General features: G+C 45.4%; 1 protein-coding gene across 1 annotated transcript; it reads right to left on the bottom strand.

Annotated features, from left to right (window-relative positions):
- Positions 1–12,713: 12,713 nt before the first annotated feature.
- Positions 12,714–20,773, bottom strand: LOC104348009 (lactosylceramide 4-alpha-galactosyltransferase). The gene is made up of 2 exons (XM_086466347.1): positions 20,726–20,773; positions 12,714–13,838 (listed from the first exon to the last, which is right to left on the bottom strand). Exons 1-2 carry the CDS (start codon positions 20,771–20,773, stop codon positions 12,714–12,716), a joined length of 1,173 nt encoding a protein of 390 aa, XP_086322473.1.
- Positions 20,774–20,977: the final 204 nt, after the last annotated feature.

Here is a 20,977-nt window from a genome sequence, read left to right as displayed (position 1 = left end):
TGGGGAAGCTCTTTGGAAAGCACCTTAAAGCTACTCCCAGATCTTTCATCACTGGAGCTCTCCAGGCCTCAGGTCAGGTCCCATCTAGTCACAGAATCACAGAAGGGCTGGGGTTGGAAGGCACCTCCAGAGATCATTTGTCCAACTCCCCTGCTCAAAGCAGAGTCACGTAGAGCAGGTTGCTCAGGATCAAGTCCTCTTGGCTTTTGACCTTGTCCAAAGACAATGGCTCCCTGGGCAAGTCTTCCAGTGTTTCACCACCATTTCTTTCACTCTAATCTCCCATATTTCAATTTGTGCCCATTGTGTCTCATCCCGCCACTGGATTCCACAGAGAAGTGTCTGGTTTGTCTTCTTTACCCCACCCGTCTTCAATTAGCTATTTATACACTTTGACAAGATACCCCCTTGGCCTGCTCCTCCTCCAAAAAAAAAAATATCGGAACACTTTTAGCCTCTCTTCTCCACCTGTTGGTGGAGTCATCATCCCTGGAGGTGCTTAAAAAACATGTAGATTTGGCACTTCGGGACATGGTTTAGTGGGCAAGGTGGTGGTGGGTTGATGGTTGGACTTGATGATCTTAGAGGTCTTTTCCGAACTAATGATTCTATGATTCATACAGCATGTGCTCCAGTCCATTTCTCATCTTAATGGCCCATCGCTGGACTTGCTGCAGTATGTCCATGTCTTGCTTTTACTGGGGAGCCCAGAACCACCATTACAGCTATGTCTCACCAGTGCTGAGTAGCGGGGAAGGATTGCTTCCCTTGACCTTGCAGGCAATGCTCTACATAATGCAGCCCAGCAGGCTGTTGGCCTTTGCCACAAGGGCACTCTGCTGGCTCCTGGTCAACTTGTTGTCCACAGGGCCATCTGGTCCTTTGCTGACAAGATGCTTTCCAGCTGGTCAGCCCATATGCTTTTCTCCCCTCCTTAAGTCTATTGCTGCATTGGCTCTGCCCAGGTTTGCTAGAAGCCACAGCTGGCTTTATTGCACCTAACTTTAAAAGTCCATGGTATAGGCACCTGTGTTCCCATTACAGGCAGTGATGCCTGCAGTCACTTATCTGCTTGTGTCATCTGCATGAAGATGAGAGGAGTGACCCTGCATAATCCGTTGACTCGATCCCCAGTGACCATAATAAGATGTCACTGGGGACACTGGTCCTAGCTCTGGACCTGGTCACTGGTCCCTCTGCTGATATGGACACTTCTGTCCCTGTTCTTCCACAATGTGTTCAGTACTCCAGTGAAAGGAATGTAATGCTTCTTGCAGCAATGCAGAAGCAGGCAGATGCTGAGACCCTCTGAGAGTGTGACAAGGCCTGTTGAGATGTGCACATCTCACAAGAATTTCTTCAACAGAGCAAGAAACCTGCAACTGCATATTTTCTCACAATACATGATTTGCAAAATACCGCATATAATTTTCACAACCTTGATTGCTAAATTTAAAGGCCTAGCTAACCAAAGCGGTGCTGGAAATGTGCAAAGAAGAAAACAACACCAAAAAAACTCAGTTCAAAGAAAAATGTATAGACACCTTACTGCATAAGCTATAGGCTTACATTTAAATGATAGCAAGTTTTCCTTGTTCCAAGCACAAAAGGATTAAAACGTAGTACAAAGGGAACAGACATAGGGCTGCCATCATAGATGATCTTGTAAGTCTGCCATACAAGGACTTCAGTCTGATGCTGCTGGATCAGCACATGCTCACATCTACTCTTGGTGCCCCCCTAAGGGGTACTGGAGCACCCTGCACTGAGCAAGGGTGCCCTACAGGACTGTAAATATGCTTCACTGATATTTTCCTTGGTAGCAAAAGCACAGACAGCAAGAAACGGAAACAACCAATACTGGATGATTCAGTGATAGTACAACATGAATCGTACAGGAAGCTGACTTGCATAAAGCCAAACAAGCATCCCCAGTTCCTGCAATCCTTTACTTTTCAAATTGTAACAGCAGATACTCAGAAGTCCCCAAAACCTGGCAAATCATTCCCAATAGGAAAAAAAGTACACTGTCGAGTGATGTTGTTATAGAATATTATCAGATCATCGTGACAGTTCAAATAGTGACAATAAATGGCAAGAAGTAAGCTGTACAAACTCTTTCAGGGCATGCATTTAGCAATGTCAGAGGATGAAACATTACTGAAAGCAATTAGAAAAGGTTTTACATAATTGCATTAGAACTGTATAATTCTCAGATTATGATTTCTGTAGGTCTCAAACCTCCAGGCCTAAACCATAGTATAACCAGGATAAAGAACTGTCTTAGCCAGAGGCGATCAGATGTTTACAGAAAAAAACGAGGCTGTGTATATTGCAGAAGTGCAAATGTTGTTTGCAAAGTAGAATATAAACTAAGGATGTGAATAAGGATTTTTGTTTCTTTTGTTTTCCTTCCTGTGATTTAATTGATACAGTTTATGCCTAGGCAACTAGCAGATCTCTGCTATGAAGCGAGATAGACCCACAAATGAGCAGAAAATTAGAGGAAAGAAGGTGCAAAGGGATCATCTAGCTATTAGGAAATACACCTGCTGAGCAAAAGGGGAGAAGAGGAAAAAAAGAGAGTAATAAAAACAGAGGCACAGACTAAGGATTGTGTTTTGCCTAAAAGGTTGCAAGAATAGAACAGCAAAAAGAGAAGCCAAATGATCCCTGACACCCAGGCACTCACTGATCACCTGCCCAAAGGGACCGGCAAGGGTGATTACCAGGGTGCCTGTGACTTTGGCTGCTGGAGCTCATGCTTGCTGTTAACTACGCTCTTTGTCTTGACAACCAGGCTGCTCTCTCCTAAGCTGGCCTACCTGTGGAGTGCAGGGAAACAACAAACCCAGCTCCTAGGCTGTGTGGAGAAGAAAAGCTGAGCAGACAGCTTCTGAGGCTGTAAAAAACAGGAGTAAGAGTCAATTTAGAATTGGAATATTTGACCCATTCACAATACTCTCAAACAAGAGGACCCCTGGGAAAACTGGAATTGTGATTGAGTGCTCCCACAGTGTAGAAAGAGGAACTACAGGCACTAACAGTATTCAGCTGACATAACCCTAGGTAGAGGGAGAAACTCCTCCTTCCAGTCTTGTGAGCTCTTTGAACCAGTCTTAAAAGGAAAATAACCACTGCCTGTCCTGTGAACCTACCTGTACGTAGTGCACATCCCTAGGGTTGTCGGGAAGAAGACCCAAACCTAGTGGCTCTGGGTTCAGAGGAGATGAGGTGGATTCTCTGTCCTCAAAGCCTTCCCGTTGCCCTCCCTTTTTGTGCGTTCCTTGTGTTGGCTTCTTGGTCCCCACGTTCGCTCAATCTCACCCAGCAGTGACAGAAAACACAAGGTGGCGCTCACACTCATCCCTGAAGAAGGGAACATGTAAGAGAGACGTAACCTATATCTACCTCTATTATTAACTAAAATAGATTGACAATGTAATTATTTTATATCCCTCAGAGTATGTTTAAGTGCAGATTTACAATAGAGACTAGTTAGAGTCGGTCTTGTGTCTTAAACCGAGCAAGATGCTTTGGATGGTCCCTTTCATAGCCAACATTTTAAAGCAATAGTTGTGCCCTCTCGTGGCCAATTCAACTATCATTCCTGCAGTTCTGTGCATTAAAAATAGCCTTCTGGGTTTCAGGAAGGCACTGCTGGGGAAGCAAAGGAAAGAGTTGCAGCTCTTAGCATGGGACCCAATGCTAGAGGCATCAAGACTGAGGCTGGGCTGGAGAATCTGGTACAGCTGAGATTGGCCAGAATAGGTCATGAAGATCCAAATCTAACTTCACAGGCTAAATGGAAGGACACTGTGGTATACCTTCCCTTCTTTCTTTGTCTTATCATTCATTGCTTTTCTTCGTTGAATAATTTTAGTGCATCTTCAACTACTTTATGCCATTAAACTATTAAAAAGTTGCATTTATGGTACATCAAGTAGAAACATGGTAATGTAGCTCTGATCATCCTTGGAAGAAGTGATTGCACCAGTTCAAGTTGTCCTTAGGAGAATGAACAAAGTACTCTTGAGTTTAGTGATGTCCTTTCAAGTAAGCCTGTGGATGTATGAACAGAAAAACACTGAAGGTGGTGTGTAAATTTGCTACAAATTTAGTTACAGAGAGGAAAAAGGTCCAGCAAAGTGCTGCTGCGTACCCAGGTAGCTGCTAAGGGTCTTGAACAGTATCAGTGATCACAAGCAGCCTGATAGGAGTATTTTGGGGACGCACCAGAAAACAGCTGAAGATCTCCATTTTCTCCAGATTTACATTACCAACAAGAGCAGAAGAGGTAAGATTTCACAATACCAACATTCAGTCATGGAAAAGCAGAGCAGTGCCGGTCAGGGATGAATCCACCAGCTAATTCCCTCAGTATTTAGAGGAATTAGTATTTAGCATTTTAGCAACAGCTTTGGAGCTCCTCCTTCTGACCCTAGAGAGCATGGCAGACCAAGCATGTGAGAATATTTGAGGTGAGACAAGAATATTGTAATGGGTATATTATTACAAGCCGTAAGATACTGTAGCTACAGGCATATGACGCTTAAGGCATCTGTCTCAACTGCATCTTTTGTGCTTAATCACAACTTCACCTTGCCAGAGTGAACCCTGCAATATCCAATTTTACTTACATGGGTTTTAGAACTAAGTTTTCCCCGGAATTAAAAGAACAAACATTGAAAATACCCACTCATATAGCTGTAATGCAGTGCTGGATAGGCAATCCATGGGGTAAGAAGAATGAAAAGCAAACCACAGCGAGTTGGAGGATGATGTGAAGGACTGTCTGAGGTTTTTTGCCTTAAACAACCTGTTTTGCAGATTTTATATACGTGTCTTGAACAAACCTGTTTTACAGTGCAAGTTTTATGTATTAGCCCTAAAACCAGCCTGCTTTGCAGTACAGCCTGCTCCAGGGAGGGAACAAGCCCTGAGAAAGTGGAGTGGTGCACCCTCCTCAGAGACAGAAAAGTGGAGTGGTGTTCTCCCTTCAGAAACTTTAGTTGAGGCAATTGATAAAGGAGGATTCAGTTGGAGTGGCTACCAAACCTCCCCTATCCAAACCCTGCAGAAGAAGGGTGTTTCTGGATGTGGGGAGGCCCACTCCCTTATCTACAAGTGGACACCTAACTTGGAGGCCCACTCACTTATCTATAGTGGACAGAAGCCCCTTGGAGCCCCCAAAATGTTCCATATTGCATCTGTGTCCTAATTAGCATTAAAAGCAACAAGAGGGGATAATGTGAACAGGGCTCATGAATATTAATGGAACAGACAATAAAAATACCAATAATCAAGATGCAGGAGTGTACCCGCCACCGAAGAACCAAAGATCAGACTGGACTTGCGAGACGTCCCTGGACCCCAGGAGTGCTGATATCTCTCTCTCTCTCTTTCTTTTCTTTCTTTCTCTTTTTTACTTTTCTTTTTTTTTTTTTTTTCCCCCTCTCTCCATATTATTAGATAGAATTAGGGAAAGCCATACTTTACCCAATCTGTGAAATATTATTATTATTGAGGTGTGTTATTGCTGCCAATCTACTGACCAAAAAGGGTTATTAACTCACTACCTTTGCTGAGCAAAGGGTCTCTGCTGTGCAGAGGAAAACCCTTTTTAAAAGGGAGGACACAAAAGATTCACCTACCCCAAAACCCACCAAGTGGGACGGGACAGATGATACTAGTAAGTTTCTGCAAAAAATAAACAGATGATGGGGAGAAATGATATGGCCGTTTTTATAGCTGTTGATTCCCAAATCACTGTACAGAAAGTGGCCATAGATGTGATGGCATCTTGCTGATGTTATCCAGAAAAAAAAAAATATACAGTCTTTGTCTGTTATTTGCAACAGAGGGAACCAATGAGGTGCGTAAGTAATGGCCACAAGCAGAAAGTCACATAGCCAGTCATGGCAACATCATTAAGCTTCAATTCAGCTTCAGCCTCCCTAAATACAATAAGCAGTAGTCTAAGATTAGTCAAAAATCATCAGTAATGCTATTACACTTAGACAGAGTAGGAAATTTTTTGAATGAATTAAGATAAAGCTGTAACAGCTTCCAAAAAGTCAGGCCTGCTCAATTTCAGTTAAGTGCAGTAGCTTCAACAATCATAAAAAAAACACTAGCAGAAGCTGTTATTTTCTCAGACAGTAACCCTTTGAAAGGATTAGCTTGTACTCAGTGACATTGCTGTTTGAGAATGGTGGCATATGAACTCATAACAGAGAAGCATTCTTCTAATGTTACCCATGCTGTTAGCTACAGCCGCAATGTAAGTTGCTTGCTGAGCCAGACCAGAGACAGTGCAGTGGTGCATCAGAACAGTGCATGCCAGCACTAACCCCTGAGCCCAAAACCAGATCCAGCACTCCAGATGTGACTCACCAGTGCTGAGCAGCAGGGAAGGATTACTTCCCTTGACCTTGCAGGCAATGCTCTATTTAATGCAGCCCAGGAAGCTGATGGCCGCCTTTGCCACAAGGGCACACACTGCTGGCTCCTGGTCAACTTCTTGTCCACAGGTGCATGGAGTTATCCCTCACCAGTTGCATCTCTCTGTCCAACTTCATGAGATTCCTGGCTGAAAGTGAGCAGGCAGTGTGCCCAGGTGGCCAAGAAGGCCAACAGCATCCTGGCCTGTGTCAGAAACAGTGTGAGCAGCAGGAGTAGGGAGGTGATCGTGCCCCTGTACTTGGCACTGGTGAGGCCGCACCTCGAATACTGTGTCCGGTTTTGGGCTCCTCAATACAAGAAAGACACTGAGGTGCTGGAGCGTGTCCAGAGAAGGGCAACGAAGCTGGTGAAGGGTCTGGAGAACAGGTCATAGGAGGAGCGGCTGAGGGAACTGGGGTTGTTTAGTCTGGAGAAGAGAAGGCTGAGAGGAGACCTTATTGCCCTCTACAGCTACCTAAAAGGAAGTCATAGTGAGATCGGTGTTGGTCTCTTCTCGCAAGTAACTGATGACAGGAGAAGAGGTAATGGCCTCAAGGTGCATCAGGGGAGATTTAGATTGGATATTAGGAAGAATTTCTTTACTGAAAGAGTGGTCAGGCATTGGAACAGGCTGCCCAGGGAAGTGGTGGAGTCACCATCCCTGGAGGTGTTCAAAAGACATATAGATGTGGTGCTTAGGGACATGGTTTCGTGGTGGGCTTGGTAGTGTTAGGATAATGGTTGGACCTGATGATCCTAAAGGTCTTTTCCAACCAAAATACGATTCTATGGCTCATTTCTCCAGCTTACTGAGGTCACTCTGAGAGGCAGCTGAACCACCCTGTGTATCAACCAGTCCTCCCAGTTTTGCATCACATGCAAATTTGTCACAGTTGCACTCCATCCCATCATCATCAAGGTCATTAATAAAGATGTTAAACAGTACTGGCCCCAGTACAGACCCTTGGATTGTACCACTAGTTACTGCTCTCCACTTGGACTTTGTGTCACTCATCACAATCCTTCAAATCCAGGAGTTCAGCTAGTCTTTGATCCACCTCACTGCGTTTATGTAGTCCACATTTCATCAATATGTCTATGAGGCTGTTACAGAGTCTGTGTCAAAAGCCTTACTGAAGTCACAATAAACAATATCGAATGCTCCTCCCCTGTCCACTGAGCTGGTCATTTAATTATAGAAGGCTATCAGTTTGGCCAGGCATGATTTCCCCTTTGTAAATCCATGCCAGCTACTCCTAATCACCTTCTTGTCCTTAATTTGTTTGCAGATGACTTCCAGGAAAATTTGCTCCATCACCTTCCCAGTGTTCAAGGTGACACTGACTGGCCTAGTGTTCCCTCGATCCTCTTCCTTGTACATCTTGAAGATAAGCAAGATAGGAGTAACTTTTACTTCCTTTCACTTCCCCTGATCTCTATGACCCTTCAAGCATAACAAAGAGCAGTCTCACAATTACATGAGCCAGCTCCTGCAGCACTTGTGGATGCATCCCATCAGGTCCTATCATCTGTCCATTCGGTCCTGAGATGTATTCTATGGACACATGATGCGCAAGGGACTGTAGCATGCATCCCCCACAAGAAGGGATTACAGTATAGAGAAACATCCCCAAGTTCCTCTTACCTGTAGCCAGATGGAGAAATTAATTTTGGTTTGCTTCGAACAGATCTCTGAACACCCTCTCAATCTCTCATCTCCTACTGCCTCTCTAGCAGGCTTCCTGTTCCTTCTGCAGTTGAAAAAAAAAAAAAGAACAACAGTATTGGTAACTTTAGTATCTTTTGGAAATTGTTTTTCAAACACTGTTTCCTATGGCCTTATGGTGTTTTCACATTTAACTTGCCAGACTGTATGCCCACTAATTTTCCCCCTGGACATAGACTCTACTTTATGAAGAATACTTTCTTACTTCTTGTACCGCTGTGAACATACTGCAGAGCCATGGCAGCTGCTATTTTGGCTCCATCATTATATGGAAATTTAAAGGTCAAGATCTCAGCTTGAGCTGTAATGGCAGGGTACAGCTGAAGTGGCATCCTCCTGTAGTTTTCTCTTCTGGACTATGCCTATTCATCTGAGTTCCAGGCATGGTTGCAGAGAAGACACCAGAGACACCACAAGCCAAGTGCACACAGGGAGTGGTCACAAATACTTGAGAGATATGAACCTGAAGTGCATATGAAAGACCAGAGTGCCAGTATTCACAAATGGCATATCCAAACAGAGCATGTGGAGAACTTTGTTTTTCCTCTTCTCTCCTGCTGAGGACAAACCAGCCCTAGGCAGACCCCAACATATACAAGATTAAGGCAGTTGATTGCACTTTCCCTCAAGAAGGGCTCTTAACCTACTTTGAACCACAGCCTTCCTGGACCACACATTTTGGGAAGAGGAAAAAGAAACAGGGAGGAGAAGAACAAGGGAATGAAAAGCCCTACAGAGCATTAATACTTACTGTGCATCCTAGATCCTCCCCAACACAAGAGTTCCTGGCATAGGACAGCTCTCAGCCAGCACAGAGAAAATAACCATCATTCAGTTTCTTCCCAGGAGACTGGGTCCAGGATTACCCTATTGATCCTTTCTTACTCCTCTTCTGTTGCACTGTCCAACTCTGCATCTCCAACCCCCACCCCAGCCTCTTTGATGTACTTTACACCCATGTACCTGTAACCTTTATGAACTCAAGGACAAAGGAGACAGGGCAAGAAACAGCTAGCGCCTTCTCACCACTTCCCATCATCCTTGACTGCATATCAGCAATGAAGAAAGCACAGGCAACGATGTTACATCTCAAAGGAAAACTGTTCCCCTGGCTCTTGACTCAAGGAGCCATAATAAAACTCCTCTGCACACCAGACCCCAACAGTCCTTTCACAGCCTCTCAAAATGCTCCCCTGGACTCCAGGGTCTTTAGATCAGGCTCTGAAAGGAGTACTGCAGGCTACTTGAAGAGGTCCACCATAAATTACTCATAAATGGACTTGAATTTAGACAGTACAGGTTCCCTACCATCTGCAGCACAACCCTTCCACTTTCAGGTCTACAAGAGCACAGACACTGTTGCTATTAAGGGAGGCTGTAGCTCATCACCCAGGGAAAAAGCAACACAATTTCTCATGTAGTATCCTATTCCATAACATCCAGGCCTTCAGACTGAGACTAAAATGCCTTGCTTCAGATAGATTGCAGGTCATAAATGATGGGGCGATACCTGGTTTGATTAGAAATCAGTGCTTTCCTCTATTCCCTCTGCTCAATTCCCAAAGATGGCATGTAGCCATGGTCCACAGAGTCCCCTTTCCACAAGTGCTTATGCTCAACTTGCTTCATGTTCATTCCACACTCCTAATTTTAGTGAGTCACTTCAGGACACAACTTCAAAATGCTTTCCTGCATAATAACTAACAGATTGCTCAGACCTACCACCAACGCCTCACAGAACAAAATGGAACATCTTGGCAGAGAGAAGTAATAGTAAAAACTGTATTTATTTTTCTTTCAGAAGGCAAAGGGGAAAAGCCCAGGGGCTGCTTTGGTTTGATTCTCTCCTTATCAAACCTTGGAACATTGACTCTAAAGGGGAAAAAAACAAAACAAAACAAAACAAACAACAAAGAAAAACATTAAAATAACCCACTCTACTTATCCAAAAAGGCACTTCCCTGGAATAAGCAGTGGTACACAGAGCCAGATATTCATTGCAGCCGGTCTCAAACATTCCCATAATCAGTTCATGGTATTGTCATGGTAGAGTCCCATGTTATGCCTTTTTGACCACCAACCACCATTTTACCATCTCTAGCAGGGGTTCCTAGCTCACTAGGCTTTCTGTTGTTTAGCCCAAAGGGCCCAAACCAGAAGGCACCAGCAGAAGGAGAAACCATGCCCCACTGATGACGCACACTAGGCCAGGGCTGACAATTTTGCAGCTGCTTCTAAAGCAAGCAGTGAAAAAACCCCACAGAGTAGTGACAGTGGGAGCAGGGAGTGAAAACAGCATCCATTTACACCACTTAGTGTGCTGAAGAATGCTTTTACAGTCAGGAAGTTCTGCTGTTTCCCCACAAAGTCTTTATTCTTAAAGATGTTCAGTGCTGGGAGAGCTGCAGACATTCAAAATCCTGAATGCCTCCAGGATATACCATAAAGCTGGGCAGAACAAAGGTGTAGCACTACATATGTACGTGCGTATGGTGCCAGACACTGGAGGGGTGTTTCCAGCACCTTCTTCACTCCCAAGTAGCTACTTGTGCACAGACCTCACACCCTGCCCAATTCACAGGCAGGTAGCTTTCAATCAGAGCAGCACTGGCCTCTGATCAACACTGGACAGCTCAGCATAAAAAAAATAAAAATAAAATAAATATTAAAAAAAAGGTGCACACCCTCCTTAAGCTCCCATGGCCATGAAACTGTTTTGTAAAAGTGATGGGCAATTTGACTTTCTCATTTTATCATCAGAGAAACAAATAAACCTGAGACAAACAGAGAAATGTTGCATGCAGAGTCTTCTACGTTTTTGACCATTGCCATGGCTGAACTGAGCAGACCTCACACTGCTTGTGGTTGACCTGGGAAACAGAAGAGGCCTCAGGCAACTGCAGATCTAGAAATCATTTGAGTCACACTCAGAGGACTTGCAGGAAGCACCATGTGAAATAGTTATCACTTTGGGCCCAGGTGACACTGAAGATCTGAATGGTGGTCATCGAAGAGGCCATTGGACCACCCCACTGCTGTTCCTAGGTGTAAGAAGGGGAGGCATACTGGAGGCAGAAAAGATTTCACAGTGAGATAATAATCTCTTAGTAGTGTAGGAGAGGGGATGGCCAATGCTCTGCTCATTTGCACTAACCCTGTCATAGTGCCAAGCTCATGTGCCTCAGCAATCCCCTTTAGAATGTGGTGGAGACCAGATGTAATGATGCTTATGGTCTCAACCTTATTCTTGTTTCTCACTGCTCTTTCTCCATTATTTTCCAACAAGAACTGTAAGAGCATCAATACATCCTTTTGGCCATCAAGGCAAGGGACAAGTTTTCTCCTACAGCTTGTCCAACAAACTTGCTTCTGTGGTGGGAACCCTCAAAGGCACAACAGCACCTTGCCAGAGGTATGTTAAGTTTCTTCACTGCAGTTCAGGAAGATGTTCAGGGAGAAGAGTAAAACTTTCCACTGCTGTCCTCAAGACCTCCCAGCACAGATTTGTACTCCTGGACAGTGAATTGCAGGAGTACTGCAGGCTACTTGAAGAGGTCCACCATAAATTACTCATAAATGGACTTGAATTTAGACAGTACAGGTTCCCTACCAAGCTCTCTGTAACCTTGGAAATAGTTGGAAATATCATGCCTTTCCTTCAGGATCCGTCCAAGTCTTGAAAGATCTGGTCCATCTTAGACGCAGTTATAGACATTTGGTCACAGAGACAAACTCACTGTAAAAGATAGTTCACTCTTCCTGTGTTAGGTGCAATTTAAGGTGCAATTTGGACAAGTGCTCCTGCTCATCACAGGCTGTTAATTTGCCATTACTATAAAATAAATCATTGCTGTGCAAGAGCTCATTCTATATGATGAGCTGGCCTCAGATCCTCATGTTCTGATTCACACCAAATTTCCATGTCTTTAGATCTATGACATCGAACAGAGACTGCAGCATCCTGCTCCCTGCTCAAACCAAAAATGAGAAAATCTCCTCCACAAAAGGCTTCAGAAGAGAAGGGAATTAAAAGAAAAAGAAGTTGCTTTAGCCCTTTCTTTCTTCTCTGTTTTCCTCTACATTTTTCTCAGGACACCTCCTCTAGCACATCCTTAACTTCCTCCTCTGTTCCTGTTCTTTGCTCTCCCATCCTTTCGTTGCTTTGAGGACTGCACTTCAGAAGTCCTGAGAATCAGGCAATGAGATATGCATTTCTACAGAGGCCTCTTCCAGGTTTACAGCCGTAGAAAGGGGCCTTACTCCTCTGAAAGGCTGAAGGAGTCTGCCACAAGAGGCCCAGCGCTTGCTCCCCTCCTGAGATTTCTCTACCTGACCAAGCAGAGCAGAAGACAGGTCCTGCAGAGAAAAAAAATGTTGCTGGTAGGCAGTCAAAATCAAGACAAAGAGCTGCACAGACATCAGCTGAAGCTCCAGGCTCCACCTACAGCCAATAAATGGCTTTTATCCTCAACTCTCACCACCTCACTTCAAGCAGCTGGAGAGTTGTGGCTCCTGGGCAACATATCTTAGCTGTACCCTTGAGTCAGCGCTGTTCAAAATCCTTCTTCATGATACTGTATGTGGCAGGGCAGAAGTGAGAATGCAACTGAGCCAGCAAAGCTTGGGATGTGATCTCTAACCTTGTCCCTTGGCTCTTCTTGTTCCATACATGCACTGCATAGGTGTTATTAAAGAGGTGGTGAAGCTCCGAGGAACTGACCACTTCAAAGTATTTCTTCCAGTCCTGCCACCGAATGGGATAAAAAGCCTCACGGGGCAGAGCACTCACTCCTTTGCAGCTCGTACTGCTCCTAAGACTCCTGATGGAGCACCACTTCTTGAAGACACGTGTTAGGAGCTGTGGGCCCTGGTGCCCCCAGATCCAGCTGTTGTAGTTCTCCACAAAGTCCTTCATGCAAAGCTCCATGAACTCATGTTTGGGTTTAAAGGACAGAAAGGCCCCATTCAGTACATACTTGGATTGGGTACCAAGCACATTAGTGAGGTTCTTTAAGTTCTTAAGCACAATGAAGTCTGTGTCCAGGTAGATGCCACCGAATTTCCACATGATGACAATTCTGCAGGCATCAGACAGGACGGGTAAGAAATAAGGCTCCCAGCGCTGCTGAGCCTGCAAGTACCAGTTTGCCAGAGGTGTTCCAGAAAAAAGCTCTGACAGGTCCAGTGGACGGATTTCCACGTTGGGAAAGCAGCTCAGCAACGAGAAGCCCCAGTGGTTGGGTAATGAGACGTTACCATTTGCCAAACCTTTCATGAGCACCACGACCCTTGTCCCAGGGTGCGCCCGGGCTGCTGACTCCACAGAGCATGTGAACAGGTAACTTGGGCTAATTCTCTCCGAGGTCTCCACAAAAAACACATCCCCTGAGGAAGGAGAGGGCCCACCGGCAATGGTGCGTGGAGAAGGCACAGAGTGAGCACAGTGGATTTCAGCAGGCGAGCTGTAGACCTGGCCTCTGCCCTTAGGGTCCTCCGCGATTCTCCAGTACAACATGATGGAGGCAAAGGACATTAACTTAAAGGCGAGGATAAAGAGAGCCCTGAGCTTGTGGCTCAGCACCACCCTGGTCAGTTTTAGCAGGCAGTTGGGCATCCTGAGCATCCTCACTCCCGTCAGAGCCTGCTCTCCCAAGACAACTGTCGTGATCTGAATGGGAGGAAAGAAGAAAAAGACATTGACAGGGAAGACAACAGACCATGAGCCTCAGGATGGTACTATGCAGAGCCTCATACTGAATTTTCCTTCATGCAGGCATACTTAAATTATGCCTTTAGATCATCTTTAAAAAAGCATCCTGGCTTCTCCATGCTGCCACAGTGCCCGCAAGACCCCATTAAAAATGATAGCCCATGTTCACGTTGTGAGCTTACGTGATAAAGCTCATCTGCACACACACAAAAACCTCAGATGGACAACAGCAGGAGGGGGAGCCCAAATATACCCTGCCAGGCTACTCCCAGGCCCATCTGCCCATTAAAGGCTCACCTGCCCAAGCCCAGAGGAGCAGCAACACAATGGCAGGTGTGATCCCAGATCAAGGACTCTAGAGGAAGCAGCACATTGTCTGGGCCCCTCCTAGGCCTGTCCCAGGGTCCAGGCATGAAAGCCATCACCAGAAGCAGCTCTCCAGATCACCCGTCGGACTAAGGGGGTCACTGCCTATGGGTGGAACATATTATGGGCTGCAGGGGAAGAACAGTTTGGAATTGCACAGGACTTATGAGATATTTAGCAAAGGAACAAAAGGTGGGGCAAGTGAGGTGTTAAGGTGATTTGGGGAGGAGCAAGAGTGGGAAAATAGAGGTGTAAGGGGATAACAGGGGCCAGATGCAAGTAAATAGCTTGCTGGTCAGTAGACTTGTCTGGCCACGCCTTGTGCCTGATCAGCACAGTCTCTCTTGTCTTCTTATTAAATTCCTTTCTGACTCTTTCCTGAGTGAGGGCTTTCAGTTGTGTGGACATGTGCATACTGGGGTATGAACACAGCAACTGGGGTCAGACAGCAGGTCAGAGGGCCCATGTGTCCACGGCACCAGCAACTGCAGAGAGTGCAGCTGTGCAAGTGTGCGATGGCTAGCAAAGATCAAGTGGACCAGCCTGTGAGTATGCAAAGTGACTTGGGAGCCAGGAGGGCGAGGGGGTCCCTAAGGGCCAGTGCTGAGTGTGAGAGAAACTCTGAAGGGCAAGAGCACAGGGGGGTCAGCTACGGGACATGGAAAGCCCTGGCCAGCTGTGTGCGTGTGTTTGACGGTTTGTACCAGCAACTGGAGTGGGGCCGCAGCCTTGGGTTCTTGTATGTCCAGGTGCCAGCAACTGGGATCCAGGGGCAGCTGCTGGGCTGAGTGTCTAAACCCAGCTGCTGGAGGGATCCACTTTGTACAAGTGTCTACGTATATTCCCGCTTGTGGTCTTCTGTCCTGCCCAGCCAGAGAGCGGAGCAGGATGAGGCTGTTGGTGCTGCCTAGGTTCACGTGGGTGCTCTGAGTGTCTGCCTGTGATCTGTGTGGCCAGCCATGTATATGTACATATACATGTAGTGCATACGTGTGCTTTACGTGCGTGTGCCTGCTGAATAATCTGCAGCCTCCCTACTGTCTGGACATGGAGTAGTGGCAGTCTCACCTCTCTCGGGCTGTTGGATCTGGTATGATATATTGTCCTCTAGCAAAGATTACTCTCCTTCAAAAACAAAATGTGGTCAAACGTCTCCCTTTGTTTATCTCAAACCAAGACTGACCAATACTTTCTTGGATGCATACTGTGCTTGCCACTTGTAAAGAAATACAGCAGTTACTCCATTTTATCTTCATCAGTCCATTATTTTCAAATCAGACATATACAAGAAGAATCCTAGATACTAGGATTTTAAATTCTCTTCTGTCCTCCAGTTTCCTGCCACACTAATGATCATAGAATCATAGAATGCATTGGGCTGGAAGGGACTCCCAAAGGTCATCTAGTCCAACCCCACTGCAGTGAGCAGGGACATCTCTAACTAGATCAGGTTGCCCAGAGCCCCATCAAGCCTGATCTTGAATGTCTCCAGGGAACATTTCTAGTGTTTAAAGTTTAAAGTTTCTAGTTTAAAACCATTGCCCCTCGTCCTATCGCTACGTGCCCTGGTAAACAGTCCTTCCCCAGCTTTTCTGTAGGCCCCCCTCAGGTACTAGAAGGTGCTATAAGGTCTCCCTGGAGCCTTCTCTTCTCCAGGCTGAACAACCCCAACTCTCTCAGCCTGTCTTCGTAAGGGAGGTGCTCCAGCCCCGTGATGATTTTCGTGGCCCTCCTCTGGACCCGCTCCAACAGGTCCGTGTCCTTCTTGTATTGAGGGCTCCAGAGCTGGACACAGCACTGCAGGTGGGGTCTCACCAGAGCAGAGCAGAGGGGGAGAATTACCTCTCTTGATCTGCTGGACACGCTTCTCTTGATGCAGCCCAGGATGCGATTGGCCTTCTGGGCTGCAAGCACACATTGTTGGCTCATATCCAGCTTTTCATCCACCAGCACTCCCAGCTTGTATTGATTACGAGGATTACCCCAGCCCAGGTGCAGGACCTTGCACTTGGCCTTGTTGAATCTCATGAGGTTCACACGGGCCCAACTCTCCAGCTTGTCCAGGTCCCTTTGGATGGCATCCCATCCCTCAGGTGTGTCAACTGCACCACTCAGCTTGGTGTCCAGTGAGTGGGACAACTGCTTCTGAGGTATTTCATTTCCTCAAGGGAGAACCACCTGCCAGCCTTCCTCAATACTGAGAACCCATCTAAAACCCCAGTGCTATCATCTGTTCCTGTCAAGAGATCTCAGCTCCCAGAATGGTAGTTGTTTCCCTTCCATTTATTCTTTGACAACCACCCTGTGTCCCATATTTTCTACAAAGCTCCACAACACGGTAGTGTTTATTATGTTCCTTCACATAGCACCTCTGTTCTTCACCATGCTCTTAATTTTATATCTAAGCTTTTAGACTTCGAATACTTAACGCTTTCCTTCACTGAAAAAAAAAAAAAATCATATTTTTCACTCCTTTCACAATTTAAAACCACACTTTGTGAAAGAGAATCGAACATTACAACTGTTAAACCTTCAGTACAGCATTGCCTTTAAAAGACACATTCTCCTCTTTTCCAATCTATTCTACCCACAGGGCCAGACCTTCTCTAGCAATACGCATCAAGTTTAGGGGGACACCTATATACCCTCCTGTCAGGCCGTTAAGCTGGGATACACAGTGCTATTTCTGCTTTTACAAGCCTAGTGCAACCATCCTGGCCAGCCCCCAAGTTTAGATCTCTGAAGTCCAAAGTGTAGGTTTAACCATAAAGATGTATGTTGCAGTAGATGGAAGAGTGCAGCTGAGTTTATTTTCAGGAAGTCGAACATTTTTTAATGGTGTGAAATAAGGTGTGTCAATGCACTCACTAACTGAAGAGCACTGTCATCAATGTGTCAAAGCCTTCCTCAAAACCTGCATTGCCAAAGTGGTGCCAGGCTCTTAATAAAGGAAAAAACAGTAAGGTTTCACTAGGAATATATTCTTTAAAGGGAAAAAAAAAATGTCTGAAAGATGCAAAACATTTCAGTGTCTTCTGCTTTAATCCCTGTTTCCCTTTTGGTAAAAGTTTGCATAATTTAAAAGAAATAAAATCAATACAAACCAACAGTAAAAACAGAAGTTCTGTGAGATAAACCAAAAATGTGCAGAATGTAATAGAGGACTACATTATGTCTGCTACAGATAGCTACAGGTCAGCTTAATAACAGAACAGAATTTTCCATTTCAAATTAATAATTCTTCAGTTGAAAAAAAAAAAAAAAAAAGCCTACCGAGATTTTTTTTTTAATCTCAATTTTTTTTCCTTCATTTGAACAAAAGCTTTATCGTCCTACGATTTTTCAACATATCTCCAGTCTCTTAGAGAGACCGCTTTGGAGCGTTTCTAGTCTACCGCTGTAGACAGTGACACATCCTCTGGCCAGTAGCACTGGGCACTGGTGTGCCTGGGAACAGCCGTGTCATGGTGAGCTGCCTTTCCCCTCTGTACCCTCTGCTTTCCTTCAGACTCTAAGAGGGTAACACACACTTTCTTTCCATATAGTTGCAGGAAATGGCAGGACCCTGCCATCTCCCCTCCCTCCGTTCTCTCCCTTTTCTCTCTATCACTCCACTCCTATTTGGAAGGAAGAGTGAGGGAGTGAGATTTTTTTAACCATGTTACACCTGGAGTATATATTACTGCTAGGCTAGTAGTACTGCACCAGCAAAGAGTTTGAGGGTGGGGCAAGAGAGAGGGCTGTGCAACTCCAGCCTGCAGAAACAGCACATCAACAGCAAAAGTTTACTCCAGCTCTGTCCCACAGCTCAGTCCCTCTTTTACGGGCTGAATATAAGTGTTTGCAAATAAATCTGCATTTATACCATGGCTTTTGCCTACACAACTTGCTCAAAGATCACCACTCATAAACACCTGCAACTGGCTGCTGCTGGCCCTTCTCTAGAAAACTGTGCTTGGGAAAATGCCAAAGTGTGGATGCAGCAATACAGGGGTATGCCAGTCTCACAGGCGGAGAGAGGAAGCTCCTCCCAGATTACATCCACATGGGTTTTGTAGCATTTGGCCATGTCACTGCTAAACCACTTTACATCCCAGCATAATGAACATACTGCCATATGCAAAATTCTTGACTTGGGGAATTTAACTTGGTTTAATTTATTACAAATTAACATAAACTTTTAATTACTGATTCAGGTACTGAGGAGGGAAAAAAAAAAACCCAAACACAAAGACCAACCAACAATTAAAGAAACACTTTGGGAAACACTTTTCCTCCTCTTTCCCCAGCCTCATCTTCAGTCCACCTCTCCTCCCCCCTTCCTAGCCTCAACTTCCCTTGTTTTCACTGCGGGTTACACTCAGTCTGTCACAATTCCTTTGGTGAGGCAACGGGCAGCACAGGAGGCTATGAGTCAATGCTAACGGTTTCTTTTGGCTGCTCCTTGCTTCTTAATGCTCCTCTGTGCCAGCATGTGTTCTTCACAGATCCTCAGGGGTGTCCCTGCCCAGCATGGGTTGCAGTCCCTCGAGGGTAACTGCGCAGAGCGCCTCCTTCCAAGAGAGCATCTCCAGCCATGTCCCCAATGTCCCCTTCCACGTCTCCTCTGCTTCTTCCTCCCTTTACTCCAGACAAGTCTATTCACATATCTCCTCACATCTCTGTCATCATTGTATTTCCTCTCACATCTCCTCACATCTTTGCTTTTGTGTCTCCTTTTATTTGTCCTCACACATGTTTTTTGTTCCTCCTGCCCCATGTCACCTTTTCATGTCCTTTTTGAAACTCCTCATGTCTCCTTTTTTGCATCCTCTCATGTGTCCTCCCATATCTGTCCTCACATGTGCCCTTCTGTGTCTCCTCAAGTGCCTCCTCCCACGTCGCATTTCTGTGACTCCTGTCCCTAGCAGCTACCACCCTTTCTTAAGTACACTCGAGCAGAGGCACTGTGTGCTGCTCTGACTGGCTGCCATTCTGGTGTGCAATGGGCCATTTTTGTCTGGTTTGGAGCTGGCTGGAACCAGCTGGAACTGGCACAGGGCAGCTCATCGCCCCTTTCCACACAGGTCACCCCTGCAGCCCCCAGCTCTCCAAACCCTCCCAGTTTCACCTAATACAGAGTACTTAGTAATGTTTAAATACAGAGAAGTCCCTAGGTTTTTTCTTTCTCTGTAAGGCTGAAATCTGGATTTGAATGTTGGATTACTAACTGGTGAACTTCACTACTTAGTGCAAACAAAACTGGTTATAAAACACATTAGGTGGTCAATGTTACTGGCTTCCCGAATGACTCATGTATCTATTTCCCTTTGTGGTAACATCTGCTTCCACGAGTTCCCTGTACAATCATTTTAAATTCTTTAAATAAAGAAAATGAGCGACTGTAAGTGACACATCATCATTTACCTACTTGCAATGCTAAAGGCTTGCCAACAATTTATTGGGGGCTTCACGTTCCTGAAAACTCCTTTTATAGTTTGCTCAAGCCTATCAACAGCTTGCCCTAAACTTCTCCTTAGCACGTGCCAAATGGCTCTCTACCAGTTAAGCAAGAAGAATGCCCCAGCACTGCCACCCACCTGTACTTCTCCAGAAAACAAGGCTTTGTGTTGCATCTAAACCAAACTAAGGAGAGGTTTCCAACAAAAAAGGGATTCCCTCAGGTACTGAGGCAGAAAATTTCACCTACAAAATAAATATGAAGGTTTTCTGATGGTTTAGCTTCCACAGAATAGCTAAACTGAAGTGCAAATCTGAGGGAGAGCAGTTAAGAGAGCACTACTGCTCCCTCAGTGCTTCTCCCTTACGAACAGCAAGGAAATAGCAATGCCCAGTTTGGTTTATTTTAAAGATACCCAGCAGCTGAACAGGAGATAAATATCTTAGGCAGTAAATAGGTGCAGCAGGCTACAACAGCTGTTTCAGCAACAGCACTGAAAACATCGGGGAAACCACAGGCTCACCCAGGGCAGTGCAAGCACCTCTAGAGCTAAAGCAAAAGCTCAGTGTCTTCCTGTCATGTCTGTTGAAGCCTTATCTGAAGCTACGTGATAGCTGATGGTGATACACCACTGAAGTCCCATCCAGTAATTTCAACTGACTAAACAAAGCAAGAGGAAATGACCACAAGCACAGAAATTACTGCCACACCAATGCAAACATGCAACTGCATTTGTTTAAAATTCACTCGTTTTTATTTTAGGGGTGCTTTGTGTCTAAAAAGCAAAGCAAATATTAATAAGGTCTGAGCAAGGGAGTTTCCTGACCCTGTCAGAAAGAGGCGCTTCAAGGCTATGCTGGGACAACACAGAGCTGACTTAGAAGCAAAGAGGTATCACAGCAGCAAAAGTCAAGAGCCAGGTCCTCCCTCACAGAAACCACTGTACGGCACTTTCCCATGAGGCAGAAAACAGACCTGTTGAGTTCATTTACTGTGGTGCACACACCAAGGAATAAACTTGTTTGTTATTTTGAAGTACCTTTAGCATAGTACTTTCTGTGCAGGTCAGTGTGCCACATCCCAACATCAATCACAACATCCATCCCACAAAATGGCCTTCACATCGTGCCAGATACCTCCTTCTATTTGAGCCCCAATGGTTAGTTATTCATGGCTGAAGCAGTATGCTGTTGGCTCAGCAAGGCAAGAGCATGCCATTCAAGAGTTTCCACAAGGAGGCGGGAGTGCTGCTGCTTCATGGGGAAGGTCAAATCCATAATTTCATTCCTCT

This window comes from Leptosomus discolor, chromosome 1 (assembly GCF_034619465.1).
Source record: "Leptosomus discolor isolate bLepDis1 chromosome 1, bLepDis1.hap2, whole genome shotgun sequence".
Classification (NCBI taxonomy): Eukaryota; Metazoa; Chordata; class Aves; order Leptosomiformes; family Leptosomidae; genus Leptosomus; species Leptosomus discolor.
Note: the sequence above shows the minus strand (reverse complement) of the source record. Positions and strands in the feature narration are given on the sequence as shown.

Bases quoted from the DNA above. Each gene is read 5' to 3' on its own strand.
- LOC104348009 (XM_086466347.1), bottom strand. From the start codon at position 20,773: ATGTTGGGATGTGGCACACTGACCTGCACAGAAAGTACTATGCTAAAG. The intron at 13,839-20,725 runs GTACTTCAAAAT...CCTCCCATTCAG, and splicing joins CAGAAAGTACTATGCTAAAG to ATCACGACAGTTGTCTTGGG.